Source organism: Bison bison, unplaced genomic scaffold (genome assembly GCF_000754665.1).
Source record: "Bison bison bison isolate TAMUID 2011002044 unplaced genomic scaffold, Bison_UMD1.0 scf7180017864503, whole genome shotgun sequence".
Taxonomy (NCBI): domain Eukaryota; kingdom Metazoa; phylum Chordata; class Mammalia; order Artiodactyla; family Bovidae; genus Bison; species Bison bison.
The window spans coordinates 3,425,964-3,440,353 of NW_011495061.1; the positions used below are offsets into that span (position 1 = coordinate 3,425,964).

Sequence of the window (14,390 nt, forward strand, 5' to 3'; positions counted from 1 at the left end):
AGACCCAGCTCTTGGTCTCTGAGCCACAGAGTGGACCCGCACAGACCCCGGCCCCGGATCACTGATGTGGTCTGCTGCCTTGCAGTCAGTTACAGAAGTTTCCATGTCTTTTGGTTCTGAAAGAAAACACTGCTATGCAGCAAACCCACCAAGTTCCCTGCGCTCTCGAGCCAGCCCACTGCGGGGCCCTCAGAGGCCTGAACCCCGAGTGTGCCATCAGCCGTAAGCGCAAAGCAGCTCACTGCGGGGCCCTCAGAGGCCTGAACCCCGAGTGTGCCATCAGCCGTAAGTGCAAAGCAGGCCACTGCGGCTGCCCTCGACGTCTGTGTGATTTTGTTAGACGTTTCTAGCAGAGATGACATGCAGGGAAATGAAAGGATAATTTAATCATATTCTAGATCAGCAGAGACAAAACCTCACATAAACAGACGAACATGCAGGGAGGGGTGGGCAGGACGTCATGAAATGATCAAAGAAAATGGAGATTCTCCATTAGGCAGACATTCATCTGCTAGAGGATAAATGGAGAAAGATACAGTTTGGAGAGAGATTCTGATATAGTTTATGTTTCAGTGTAAATCACTACATAGACTGACTGAAAAAGACGGAGGAGGGCCTTCCCTGGTGGTCCAGTGGTTAAGAATCTGCCTTGCAATGCAGGGGACTCAGGTTCGATCCCTGGTCAGGGAACCACGATCCCACGTACCATGGAGCAACAGAGCTTGCATGCCACCGCTCTGGGCTTCCGCCACTAGAGAATTGCGCGTTGCACTAAGAGATCCCTCGTGCTGCAACTGAGACTCGACGCAGCCAGATAAACAAGGAAATAAACACGCATGTTAGAATTTTATTTATTTTTTAATTGAAGGATAATGGCTTTACAGAATTTTGTTGTTTTCTGTCAAACCTAAACAAATATTTGAAAAAGAAGAATGGGAGGAAGAGGAAGCCGGGAGGCAGCTATTCAGCGTTGAGTGTCTTTTCCCACTTAATCCAGCTTAACCCAGCCAAATCCATTTTCCCATCTCGAGGCTTTTGGCAGATAATGCCGAGTTCTGGGAACCACCCGGTTACCCCTCAGAAGAACAAAGACCACAGGCCAGCGCCGCTTCAGCAGCGACTTTCTGGCAGAATGGACGCCTCCCCGAGGTCAAGCTTCTCCCTGTCCTCTCTCAGCGCAGGGAGGGGTCAGGCCATGCTTACCTCCTATGATGCGATCTGAAGGTCAAATGAAATTTACCCTAAAGGCAAGAACCAGTAATTGAAGGCCATGTGGAGGCGCTGGAGAAGATGCCTTTCAGCCCCTCCTGGTGGCCCGGGTCACTGTCCTGTGGTTCAGGGGGTCCCCAGCCCAGAGGCATCGTGGGGATCTGGCCACACGGGGAGGAGGCAGTGCCCGGAAGGGCCTTGCTGAACTTTAACTGCAGCTGTGTTCTCTGCTCCCAGAGGATAAGTACTCATTTCACTCTGACTCATTATAATTAGAGTCGATTTCCTTTGGGGAGCAATATTTACTTTAAAAAATAAAACAGCAACGAGGGATCTGTGAGTGTTTGCAAGGCCTGCTTGTGGGTTTTGAAATGTCTTTGCCAAGAGCACCCACTGGGAGCACCTGGCCCCAGGGGTCAGGCTTTCCCAGGTGAGCACAGCCAAGAGGGCACTGGGTCCCCTAAACATTCACGAACTGGTGCCTTCCAGCGAAAGGCTGCCGACTCCTGCTCCAACATATAGGATGTTTTCTCAGCGCGGAGAGGTATTGCCTTCTAGACTCAGTACAAGAAAAACAGCAAAGTTAAAAAAGTTTAAAGTCTGAGATTCCAGGAGCACACGAGTACTCCCGGTACTGAGGCCAAGTAGCAGCAACCGTACTTGACTGAACCTTCATTTCCCTGAAGCAGAAAGGAAGCTGAACTTCCTTCACTGTCAGTCACATCCTAAATATACACGAAGGTGTAGACGCATGGTGCTTCCCTGGTGGCTCAGTGGTAAAGAATCTGTTTGCAATGCAGGAGACCCAGGTTCGAGCCCTGGGTTGGGAAGATCCCCTAGAGGAGGAAATGGCAACTCACTCCACTATTCTTGCTTGGAGAATCCCATGGACAGAGAAGCCTGGTGGGCTACAGTCCATGGGGTCGAGAAGAGTCAGACACGATAGAGTGACTACACTTGATTTTCTTTCACACATAGATGCTAGCTATTTGCCTCCATCCAATTATTTTACATGTAAGTGGTTGAGAACCACAAGAATATATCAGCTGATTATTCCTCTGTCCATTCATGCATTCACTTTTGACCTCAACAGTTATTTCCCACATGCCAGGCATGGAGCTAGATGCTCAGAATCCACAGATGGAAAGCACTCGGGGCTTAGACCAAGGACCACCCCCCGGGGAGAGATGTGTGGGCAGGAACTCGTGTGTGAAAGGAGTCTGTGTGGTGACACTGGAGTGCCCAGAGCGGGCCTGGCCACGTGGGCAGAGGGCAGAGGAGCTTTCTCAAAGAAGCAGACCCTAGTTCTGCCGCTGGTTGCTCTTTAGGAGGTGAAGGTAAGAACATCCATAATCACCTAACCCAGCCCTGACCACGGTGCAACCTGGCCTGAGTCTTAAGCACTTCAGTCTTCTACAACCTCCTATGGAATTGTGATTTTTTTCCTCGCACAAGCATCAGCGGCTTTGAGCAAAGACGACTCTTCTCTCCTGGCTGTGACTGGTGGACGGGTGTCATTCTGCGAGTCAGCTCGTGGCTCCCTCCTGCCCTCTTGTCACTGGTTTAGAGCCATTAAATGTGCCTTTTGAAACCTCCGCTCAGTAAGTGTGCAGCACAGGGAACACTCAGGCAGCAGCTAACACAGCCGGGTGGCATACACCCTCCTGCTTCTTCAAATCAATTTGAGGCAATGGAATTAACACACAACCGAGAAAAAATACTTGTACTGTTGGGGAAAGTAAGAAAATTTTAATTCCTAAGACAGTAGGCAGCCTGTTCAACAGAATCTCACCCCAAGGTTTTTAACATGGTCATTTTCTGCGCTATTTTAGGAAGAGTTTTAAAAAGGCAGCTTTATTAATTGGCTCAAAGATGTAGAAGAAAATGGTCCGCCGCCATGCCACCTGATCTTCAGGCTGCAGGCGCTTTCCGGAAGGGGTGACATGACCTTGTCACCGGGACTGACGAGTATCACCTGGTTTTAGACAGAAGCAACACTAGGGATGAACCCGAGTGCTCACCTCACCCAGATCTTTCATGCAGGAGCTGGGCTAGCCGAAGGCAGCCTGGCATCTAGTTCGTGAACTCCCAGGGTTAGAATCCATGTCTTTTAACTACTTGTTCAGACCCTTTTTGCTACACTGTCTTGGCCATTGGGTATCTCGAAATGTCTTAGTTTTGCCAATGTGAGTGGGAATCCATGGAGCTTTCTGGCGTAAAGCAGAGATGGCCCCAACAGTTCTGGGCGTTCTGCAGATGCTGCGTGCTGGGAGCCCAGGTCCACAGCTACTGCAAATCTACTTTTCTCATGAAACTCTCCTAAGGAAAGAACCAGAGTTCCACGAGCAGAACCAAAGAGCATTTCATGACTCCACCATTCTGACCATTCCCATCGGCTGTCCTCTGATGAGGTCCATCTCAGATTCACGGTTAAGTCCACAGTCAACACACGTGGCCCAGTCGGGGACTGCTTTAAGGAAAGCAGGTACCAGAACCAAGGCATATGCTCTTCCAATTTCAACAGAGTTCTCTAGCAAAAGAGATGGCCATTTACACATGCAGATGTCCTGGGGTATTTTTCCAAAACATAATTCACACAGACACAGATTCTGAGTCTAGTGAGATACATTCAGTCTGTAAAACATTAACTTCATCAACGCAGACACTTGGTCACTGAAAGCAACGTGCTTACCAGCTGCTGACCCTTGGGGCCCCATCCCGCATACTGAAGTTTTGCGTTGCTGACTTCCGGTGGATCCAGGCTCTGAGGGTCCCTGAAAGAAAAAAGCAAAGAAAAAGGTGGGAAATAAGAAGTTAAGATGATGTAATATTATCTTCCACCTGTAGCTCACTCATGTTTCTTCCACCACATCATTTTCAGAGCTTGTGTTATTCAATTAAAACATCTCATTCAGCCTCCACCAGATTTCTTCAGATATATATATATATATATCTTACATGAAACTGAAATAGGCTGGTCATTGCTTACCTTCCATAGTAAATACTCATCAAGAGAGAACATGCAGAGAGGTGTGTAGACCAATTTCTAAAATATCCCTAATAGTCAAAATTAAAAACAGAAGTGTGCAGCTCTGCAGGGATAACTCCCCACAACTTCCATCTCCATCTTTGGCTTTCCCCCTGAGCTGGCTCATTCTGACCTTCCCAAACAGCAGCCTCAGGACAGAGTCCACCCTTTAGTTTGTGCTGATACACAAGAAGGGTGGGGTAGGGGAAGAAAGAAGTGGCGAAGGAGGGAGGGAGGAAGAGAGGGACAGAGACCTGAGGAGAGAAGGGGGGCAAGCACAGGAGGAGGATTTTTTTTTCTTTTAAGCATCACATTTTTCATTCTTAATTTATTGATATGCAAAATGCCACACTTAAAAAAATTATATGTATTTAAATAAAGGTCCTAGTGAATAAGTCACAGTAATAAAAGGAAAAAACCTAACACTTTTATAAATATTAACTATTTCAGTGTATTTTGTTGCTACCACTGTGTACTTATGTAGGGAAGACTGGAGTTCGACTTTCTTTCAGACGTGTCTGCCGCACATGCCAGGTTCTGCAGAGGAGCACCTGTCACTGGACTATAGTGCTTTTTGTGCAGAAGACACAGCTGTGAAGGTGCCCATTCGTCTACAGAGACCAGGGTTGAGCGGTCTTAGGAAAAGACAGATGCTGGGTTTTAGGAGCTGCTTGAACCAAGATGAAGCAAGAAGGGAAGGGAGGTGAGTGAGATGGGCAAGAATGTGCTGATTCAGAGCTTCAATCAGTAGAAAATTCTAAAATATTAATAAACGCTCAACAGCACTGTAAGGACGAAACAGAGTACACTGCAGACTAAACAGTGTTAAGGGAGGAGGATCGTCTGTTAAGCCCCCAGGGTTCAGGCATTGAGGAAACAGGTCTGGAGAAACCGCGGAAGCCTGAAGGTGGGTGCTGAGGAGCTAAGCTCAGCCAATGACAACAGTGGTCGCCGCGAGGCGGACACCCAGGCAGGAGGGCCTTACCGTTCCAGCTTCCAGACGACTTGTAACCAACTCTGCCTCTGTAAGCTTTAACATTTCAAAGCATTTTCATAAACATGTTTTCCTCTCTAACATGCTGTAGGGAAAGGCTCTCTAAGGCTGACTCAAAACCCAGCAGTGATAAAAGTGAGGTAAATTTACATAACAGCACCTGTTCTGCATGACAAAAACCACAAACAAAAGATAACTGGAAAACTGGGAGAAAATATTCATAACAAATGAATGGGTAATATCACTATTATATAAAGAACTCCAAACTATCAAGGTTATAAAAGAACAAACAAAAAGAAACACAAGAAAAAAACAGGAAAAGATAATTCACAAAAATACAGAAAAATGTATTAAAAAGGACTCAAACGCATTCAAAATTAGAGAAATATAAACTGAAACTACACTGATATCATTTCTCACCTACACACACACACACACACACACACACACACACAGATCCAAAATCCAGATATTGTGTATCTACTGGTTGGTATACATAGCTACATGCCCTTGCTCTGTTCATGGAGAAGCTTAGACCCAGTGACACCCAGGAGAAAACGAGCCCACCCTGCACCCTCATCCTGGTCTCTGAGCACCATCTTCCAATTAAAAAAGAATAGGGCTCCCAGGAGAAGAAACCACAAACAGGCTAGAACAGCAAAAATGCAGGATGAGTCTGGAACATCTCATGGATCAGAAAGTAAGGAAAGACTCAAAAAAGATAGAGCTTGCTAACAGGAGGCAGAAGCTAAAGCTCGCATGGCCAAAGGTGGAATAATCTGAGCAACAGAATCATGAACAATAACATTGACTTGACCCAGAGAATAAATATTCATGAGCCTTACTAATATAAAGAATCAAGTACATAACTAGGTCGGGGAGGGTAGAGCAGCTCTTCCTCATAACAGAATTCCAATCAATAAATGCAGAAGAAGGAAAGAGCATCCCCCTTGGGGGGACAGCAGAGAGATGACTACTGCAGACAAGATTCGTGATGGATGCCAAAGTTAGCAGGGAAAGTCTAAAGAGAAATGATTTGCATAGTCTCAAAGTATCTCCTGCAAGATATTTATCACCCCAAAGGAGAAGATAGCAACTTCCCAAGGAGAAACCTGGCAGACAGCAACTTAACCAAAGATCAAGGTCAGCATCACCAGAAGTAAAACATGTCAACATCAGAACCACCCAGCAAGATGCACTGAGAAAAACAAAACATCATATATATGGTATTGTCAACTGGTGCAAGTGAAAGTTGCTCCGTCGTGTCCGACTCTTTGCCACCCCATGGACTATATACCTCATGGAATTCTCCAGGCCAGAATACTGGAGTGGGTAGCCTTTCCTTTCTCCACGGGATCTTCCCAACCCAGGGATCGAACCCAGGTCTCCTGCATTGCAGGTGGATTCTCTACCAGCTGAGCCACCAAGGAAGCCCAAGAATACTGGAGTGGGTAGCCTATCCCCTTTCCAGAGGATCTTCCCAACCCAGGAATCAAACCCGGGTCTCCTGTCTTGCAGGCCGATTCTTTACCAGCTGAGCTATCAGGGGAAGCCCATCACTGGCAAAACCCATTATCAATTCCCAGGGAATAAACATAGAATCTGGGTAAAAAAAGAAATCTAACCTTTTCCCCCCCTTGTGCTTCATGTAATTCCATTTGCTCACAGGGGACCAGATGCAGAGGCCTCGCCCCTGGCCCTTCAGACCACCAGTTTCGGGTGTGAAATCGCTGCTCCGCCACCCCGCCTCAGGAGCGTGTGCAGAGATGCGGCACACGTCTCTGTGATTCAAGATGGCGGCACCTGTAGGCCCTGAGCAAAGGCGCTGAGTCGGGCACAGCGATCTGGAGCGAGAGCCCCGCCCCGAGAGCCCCGCCCCCTGCCCCTGACCACATTTGGTAAAGCAGCCCTGCCCCTAGCTGCAGAAGAGCATGTGCTCTGAAGGCCGACCTCCCACCTCAGCGTCCTTCCAGTTCTTACCCCAGAGGACAAAGCTCCCCTCTGCTGCTGAGCTCAGCCCCTTCTCCTACTGGCCCCACACACGGCTGGAGGGCCGCTGTTGGGAACCAACTGGGGTGGGTCGGTAAAAGCATCTTTGCTAAGAACGCATCGCCTCTCTCCAATCATGAATAAGCTTCAGACAAACCCAGATGGAGGCGCTCAGCCAAACAGCTGACCGGTGATCTGCAAAAGTGACCTTTCTTCCCACAAAAGGGAAGGGAAGACGGAGGACATGCCACAGCCTGGAGGGGGCTGAGGGGAATTGCTACCTGCAAGAACATGGGATTCTGATACAGGGAAAAAAACATTGATGGAAAAGCTGGTCAAGGGCAAATGAGGTCTGCCATTGAGTGAATAACCTTGTACCAGCGTTAATATTCTGTTCCTGATAATAACACCATAGGTATGAAACACTGATACATTAACAGCAGGAGAAAGGGAGTGAGGCATAGAGGAGAACTCTGTACTATTTTTGCAACTTTCGTTCATCTAAAATCACTTCAAAATAAAAAGCTAAAACTATTCTGAAGAATCTTAGTAGCTTATAGCTTGTTGGTTATAAAAATTATTATAGTACATAATGAAAAGTTGGAGAATTTCCCCAACCCTGACATACTGTGATACTGATTCAATAATTGAAAAACCATGACTTCTGTATCTAACACAGCATCAGCACTCAATACACGCATTTGAAAAAACAAACAAGATGGATGGACTACAGATGGATGGATGGCACTAAGGGAAATAACTTTAGCAGGTTTAAAGGTCTAATGAATTCACCTGTCCTGGGTTTATAGAATTTTCGAAGCACAGACGACAGGGTAGGAGATCAGAAAGAAGTAGCCTTGCTTATTACTGAAAATTAGTTTGTTCGATTATGATACCCTAGGATATCATAGGATACATCTAGGATCCTCACAATAGCTGATAAACTTCTCTCTGATCTAACAACTGTAAATTCCTGTAAAAATTTCCTTAAGTGCTGCCCGGAAATCATACGTCCAGTAGATAAATGTCTGGGAAGGCTGGGTGAGCGCCAGGCCAGTGCGCCCGCCCACGCACACGCATCCAGCCTCATTGCCTCCGCTCCCCTGTGCTCAGGAGATTGTTTCTCCTTCTCTAGAGACGACAGACGAGTGTCCACAGCCTGGAGGCCTCAAAGTTATAGGAAGAACCTCAGGCTAGCGATCAGAAGTCTAGCGCCCAGGTTCCAGCTTCCTGATGCGCACATCATGTGTCTGGGCTGATCACACGTGACCACGGATCCCGTGATTCAACAGGATAGGATATTGTATATACTGATGGCAGGCAACACAGCACTTGAAAGTGAAAGTGGAGGAGCCTGGTGGGCTGCAGTCCATGGGGTTGCTAAGAGTCGGACACGACTGAGCGACTTCACTTTCACTTTTCACTTTCATGCATTGGGGAAGGAAATGGCAACCCACTCCAGTGTTCTTGCCTGGAGAATCCCAGGGACGGGGGAGCCTGGTGGGCTGCCGTCTATGGGGTCACACAGAGTCGGACACGACTGAAGCGAACTAGCAGCAGCAGCAGCAAACTGGTAAAACCCCTGGAGTAGGAAATGGCAATCCACTCCAGTATTCTTGCCTGGAAAATTCCATGGGCAGAGGAGCCTGGAGGGCTACAGTCCATGCGGTTGCAAAGAATTGGACACAACTGAGCAACGAGTGCACACATACACACAAACTGGTAAATATTCAAGTCGACTATGCACCACAAATTCTACGTAATTTTAACAAAAGGTCCAATCACTTATCAGCTGTAAGGACAAATTTACAGAACTCAGCAACCCAACACATGAGCTATATTCCTGTATTAGACTAGAGCTTGGTACAGAAAAGTTAGCTCTCAACCATACCCTCCCCATCTATTTCTGTAAAATAAACCTGTATTTTTGCATCTGCATGTGATTGTGTCAGATTCTTTTGCTTTCACATTAAAAGTGCATCTCTTCCAGCCACCCCCTTCCCCCCGACACACCCAGACCCCTGGAACCAGCAGAGAAAAGCACGGAGCCAACCGGAGTCTCTCCCCTCACTGGGACTAACCTACCTGTCGCTGTCCTTACAACTAGGGCTTGGGTGCTTGCCACCCTCTCGACACCAACTCCAATCTTTCCTCTCTCTTCAGTCCCCTTTTATCTGCTGCCCCCTTCCTCCTCTGCTATGAGCAGAGACCCACCTGTGGGGCAGACAGGAAGGGGCCTGATCTTCAATTTTTGAACATTGAGTTTTAAGCCAGGCTTTTTCACTCTCCTCTTTTACTTTCATCAAGACGCTTTTTAGTTCCTCTTCACTTTCTGCCATAAGGGTGGTGTCATCTGCATATCTAAGGTTATTGATATTTCTCCCAGCAGTCTTAATTCCAGCTTGTGCTTCATCCAGCCTGGTATTCTGCATGATGTACTCCGCATAGAAGTTAAATAAGCAGGGTGACAATATACAGCCTTGACATACTCCTTTCCCTATTTGAAACAACCAGTCTGTTGTTTCACATCTGGTTCTAACTGTTGCTTCTTGAGCTACATACAGATTTCTCAGTAGGCAGGTAAGGTGGTCTGGTATTCCCATCTCTGGAAGAATTTTCCAGTTTGCTGTGGTCCACACAGTCAAAGGCTTTAGTGTAGTCAATGAAGCAGAAGTAGATATTTTTCTGGAATCCTCTCGCTTTTTCTGTGATCCAACTGATGCTGGTAATTTGATCTCTGGTTCCTCTACCTTTTCTAAATCCAGCTTGAACATCTGGAAGTTCTCGGTTCACATACTTTTGAAACCTAACTTGGAGGATTTTCAGCATGACCTTGTTAGTGTGTGAGGTGAGTGCAATTGTGTGGTAGTTTGAACATTCACAGTCATGGTCAATCTCAATTCCTACTCTGAAGAGCACCAAGATCACATCCCAGCCCAGGTCTCCCTGATACCTCAGATGGCATACAGGGCATCTCCACTGGGCCATCCCCTAGTCCTCAGCACTGACACGAGTGAATTGAGCCCTCTGTGCCTCTGCCTAGTCATGCAAGCTGGGAACCTGCTGCAGGCATCTTAGAGGTCAAGCAGCCAAAGCTATGAGTTGTGGGTCAAATTCTGTCCCCCCAGAAGAGATGCTGAGTCCTGACCTTATTTTTAAATAGGCTCCTGGCTGACATCATCAGATTAAAATAAGGTCATTCTGGAAAAGGAGAGAGGTTGATGGAAATCTAGTGGCTGGAGTCTTCATAAGAAGATGAGATGCACAGAACAGACACAGAGGGAGAAGGGCATGTGACGATGGAGGCAGGGATCGGAGCAAGGTGCCTGCAAGCCAAGGCGTGCCAGGGCCCGAGCGCATCCTCCAGAGGCCGGAGGAGGCGAGAAAGGGTCCCCCCGAGAAGTGTCAGAAGGAGCGTGATCTCGCTGACACCCCGATTTCAGACCACTGACTTTCAACACCGGGAGAGAATAAATTTCCGTTGCTTTAAGCCACTCGGTTCGTGGTATCTTGTTACTGCAGCCCCAAGAAACTTCATTTCTCAGAGCAACTGAAGCCCTGAGTAGTAAGTGATTTGCTCAAGGACACATAGCTGATTAACTTTTGTTTGAAGATTAATCTCCTGCTTTGGTCAAAGGGAAAAAAAAAGTCTCCAACTGACTGAAGAACAAAGCAGGAAGCCGCTCAGAGAGGAGACCAAGGAAGCTTTGTCTGCTGACTCCTCACTGTGCTTTCATATGGCTTCACGTGGAGGAGGCTTCTCCATCACAGAAGCCCGGATGCCAGCTCCACATGGCTCCTCCAGCTGCGGGGACCACTTGCAGATCTCTCTGCCTTGAGCCCAAGACCTGGTTCCCTGTCATCAAATGATTTTCCATCATGGACTGGGTTAGTCTCAAGGCTGAATGTGTGTGTGTGTGTGTGTGTGTGTGTGTGAGAGAGAGAGATACACACAGAGAGAGAATAAGAAAGAAAATGCAGGAAGCTATGGATTTATTTGGGGATTGGTTGGTGCCTTCTACCCTTTTGCTATCTTCCTTTCTATTTACTATTTATTTTAAAGAATCCATGGTAAGCTCTGTGATGAATCATCTCCAGGATAGAGATGAATTGGTTAAAAAATGATTAAGGAAGAATAAAATTATCTGGACTTCCTATATCTCAAAATAATCATGCCATCCGTTCTTATTTTGCTAATTTGAGCAATAAACAAAATGGGGCATAAATCATGTTGAATTTTGAAAAGTAAATTAATGTAGCCAAGTTTACTCATTTATCTTCCAGCGCGAGTTCAGGGGATTGAAAAGCTTCCCAACAAAAACGGCATTTGGCAAAGAAAGGCAAAAAAATTGCTTATTTGGTTCCTAAACTTTTACGGTGAAAGACATCAAAAAATAGCATTATCGGTGTGGAATGAAGTATGTACTTTGCATGGTGGCTAATATAGAAATAAAAGATACACTCCCAGTCGTGGCTCAGGGTCTGACACATTGTAGATGTCTACGTATACTGACTAAATAATGAACAAATGGATGGGTGGATGGATGAAAAAATAGGGTCTAGTCTAGGGTTTGTGGTGTCTTAAACCGATTCAGAGCTTAAAGATTTGTGTTATCATTTGTATGTATATCTTAAGTTACACAATTTAATCCTTTAGGGCAGGCATCCTTCTAGGCACAAGCCCTTCCTGAATGGCCAGCACTTGTCTTACCATTCATTTTAAGATGCTTCTAAATCTATGATCTACGGGAAGTTCCTTTCCTTGTGAAAGATCTGGACATTGAAGTTTCCAGGCAGAGAAGCTCTACTCACTGAGAGAGTGACTAGCGGAGGCTTGTTCTGAAATGTTTGTGACATTGCCACCCACCCCATCTACAGGGACACTCTGATGTGTGAGTGTGCACTCAGTTACTCAGTCGTGTCTGACTCTCTATGACCCCATGGACTGTAGCCCGCCAGGCTCCTCTGTCCATGGGGATTCTCCAGGCAGGAATACTGGAGTGGGTAGCCATTCCCTTCTTCAGGGGATCTTCCCAGCCCAGGGATCGAACCCGAGTCTCCATGTCTCCTCTATTGGCAGGCGGGTTCTTTACCACTGAGCTATCTCAGAAGTCCCATACTCTAATATACATGATGACAAACACAAGTATTAAATAAAACCACACAGGAAGATTAGTTTTAAATACAAAGAGAGGAGGGGGGGAGGAAGGAGAGGAGGCAGGGAGGAGGAAGGGGAGGAGGAGCCCTCACTGTGGCTGCTCCAGGCATCAAGCCTCACGGGCAAAGCCTAGGTTCAAGGTGACCTCTGCTCTGCTCATGACCTGGTGTCAAGCCTTCACGCTCTTACTGCCTCCCCAGGATGCACTCCCTGAATCGGAATTCTCATGCTTCCCCCTGGAAAGGGTGGACAGTCTCAGAGGGGATGACAGCAGGCAGCAAACCCGAGCTCCCTGCTGCCCCTCTGGAGGGAGGGGGCGGCATCTGCACGGGGAGGGAGCCCACCCCTGTCCTTTTCTCCACCACACCCAGGGGCCAGTGTGGGCTGTGTGAGCCAAACTGAAGGGCCCGGCCTGGTTAGGGTGCAGTCCACACGCTTCTCAGCCTGGCCCCCACGCCCTCCAGAAGGTCTGACGCTCAGAGAAGGCCCCATGAACGCCCCATGGTGCCACGTGGGGCTGCCACTCTGCAGGGCCTGTGGGACCTGACCTTTCCACGCTCTTCTCCCCACATCACCACGTGCTCTCCTTGCTCCCGCTCCTCCAGGCCCTGGTCTCTAGGAGCAGGCGCCCAGGCGGTGTGACAGCACATGTCTTGTACTCGTGGGTGAAATTACAGCGGCAGCAACGCCCTAACTCGGCGCCCTTCTGAGTAGGAGGGAACGTGCCTTCCGATCAGACACGGGTGAGATGCCAAGAGCCCCACGCCCAGGCTGTATCGCCTTTGGGAGACGCTCAACCTTTCTGAGCTCTTCCACTTTCTTCCCTGTGAGGTGGGGTCATTCCTCAGGGGGCTACGGCGAGGTGGAGGTGAGCAGACCTGGCGATGGTCCTGGAAACCAGGGCAGAGGTGTTACCGCTGTGATGTTAATGCTGATGACAGTGGAGGAGCTGGGGGCGGGAGAGGGGCACGATTCACTCATTCAGCGCTTTTCCAAAGTAAGATGGTCCCTGTGGCCTAAGGCTCTCGGACTCTCAGGCACCTTCAGTTCAGGGGTGCTCTGCAGGTGGGGTGGCAGTGTGGATGCCCTCTGTGTTCACAGCGAGTGTGCCAGGCTGGGCGTCTGAGTGAACTCCTCCTTTAGAACAAACACATTTGTTTCCCTTCTCGGAGGTTCCACCTTACACCATGCAGCAGGAAAAACAAGTTTTTCACAGCATGGTACTGGCACGAAAACAGACATGTGGGTCAATGGAACAGAACAGTCCAGGAATAAACCAACACTATGGTCAGTCAACCTTCGACAAAGGAGACAAGAATATACAGGGAACAAAAGACAGCCTCTTCAGCAAGTGGGGTGAGGCTGGACAGCCACACGTAAGTCCATGAAGTTAGAACACCAAACACTAAAATAAATTCAAAATGGCCTGAAGACTTAAATAGAAGACACGATACCATAAAACACCTACAAGGGAACAAAGGTAAAACTCTGACAGAAATTGTACCGGTGTTTTTGTAGGTCAGTAAACAGCTTTCCCTGGTGGCTAAGCTGGTAAAGAATCCGCCTGCAATGCATGAGACCTGGCTTCAATCCCTGGGTTGGGAAGACCCCTCTGGAGAAGGGAATGGAACCCACTCTACTATTCTGGCCTGGAGAATTTCATGGACTGTGTAGTCCATGGGGTCACAAAGAGTCTGACACAACTGAGCAACTTTCACTTTCATTTCTCCCAAGACAAGAGAAATAAAAGCAAAAATAAATAAATGGGACCTAACCAAACTTACAAACTTTTACACAGCAAAGGAAACCATTAACAAAACAAAAAGATAACACACAGACTGGGAGAAAATATTTGCAAATGATGTGACCAACAAGAGCTTAGTATCCAAAATACACAAACAATTCAATAACAGAAAAACAACCCAACAACAGAAAAACCACCCAATCAAAAAATGGAAAGAAGACTAAATAGACATTTCTCCAAAGCAGACCTACAGATGGCCAAAAGGCAC

The 14,390-nt window shown here is 47.5% G+C and overlaps 1 protein-coding gene across 1 annotated transcript in view; it reads right to left on the minus strand.

Annotated features, from left to right (window-relative positions):
- The window catches only part of DPP6 (dipeptidyl-peptidase 6), a 281,581-nt gene that overhangs the window by 161,386 nt on the left and 105,805 nt on the right, over positions 1-14,390 (minus strand). Inside the window, 1 exon segment of the mRNA XM_010829360.1 lies at positions 3,902-3,983. Coding sequence (XP_010827662.1) covers positions 3,902-3,983 — 82 coding nt within the window.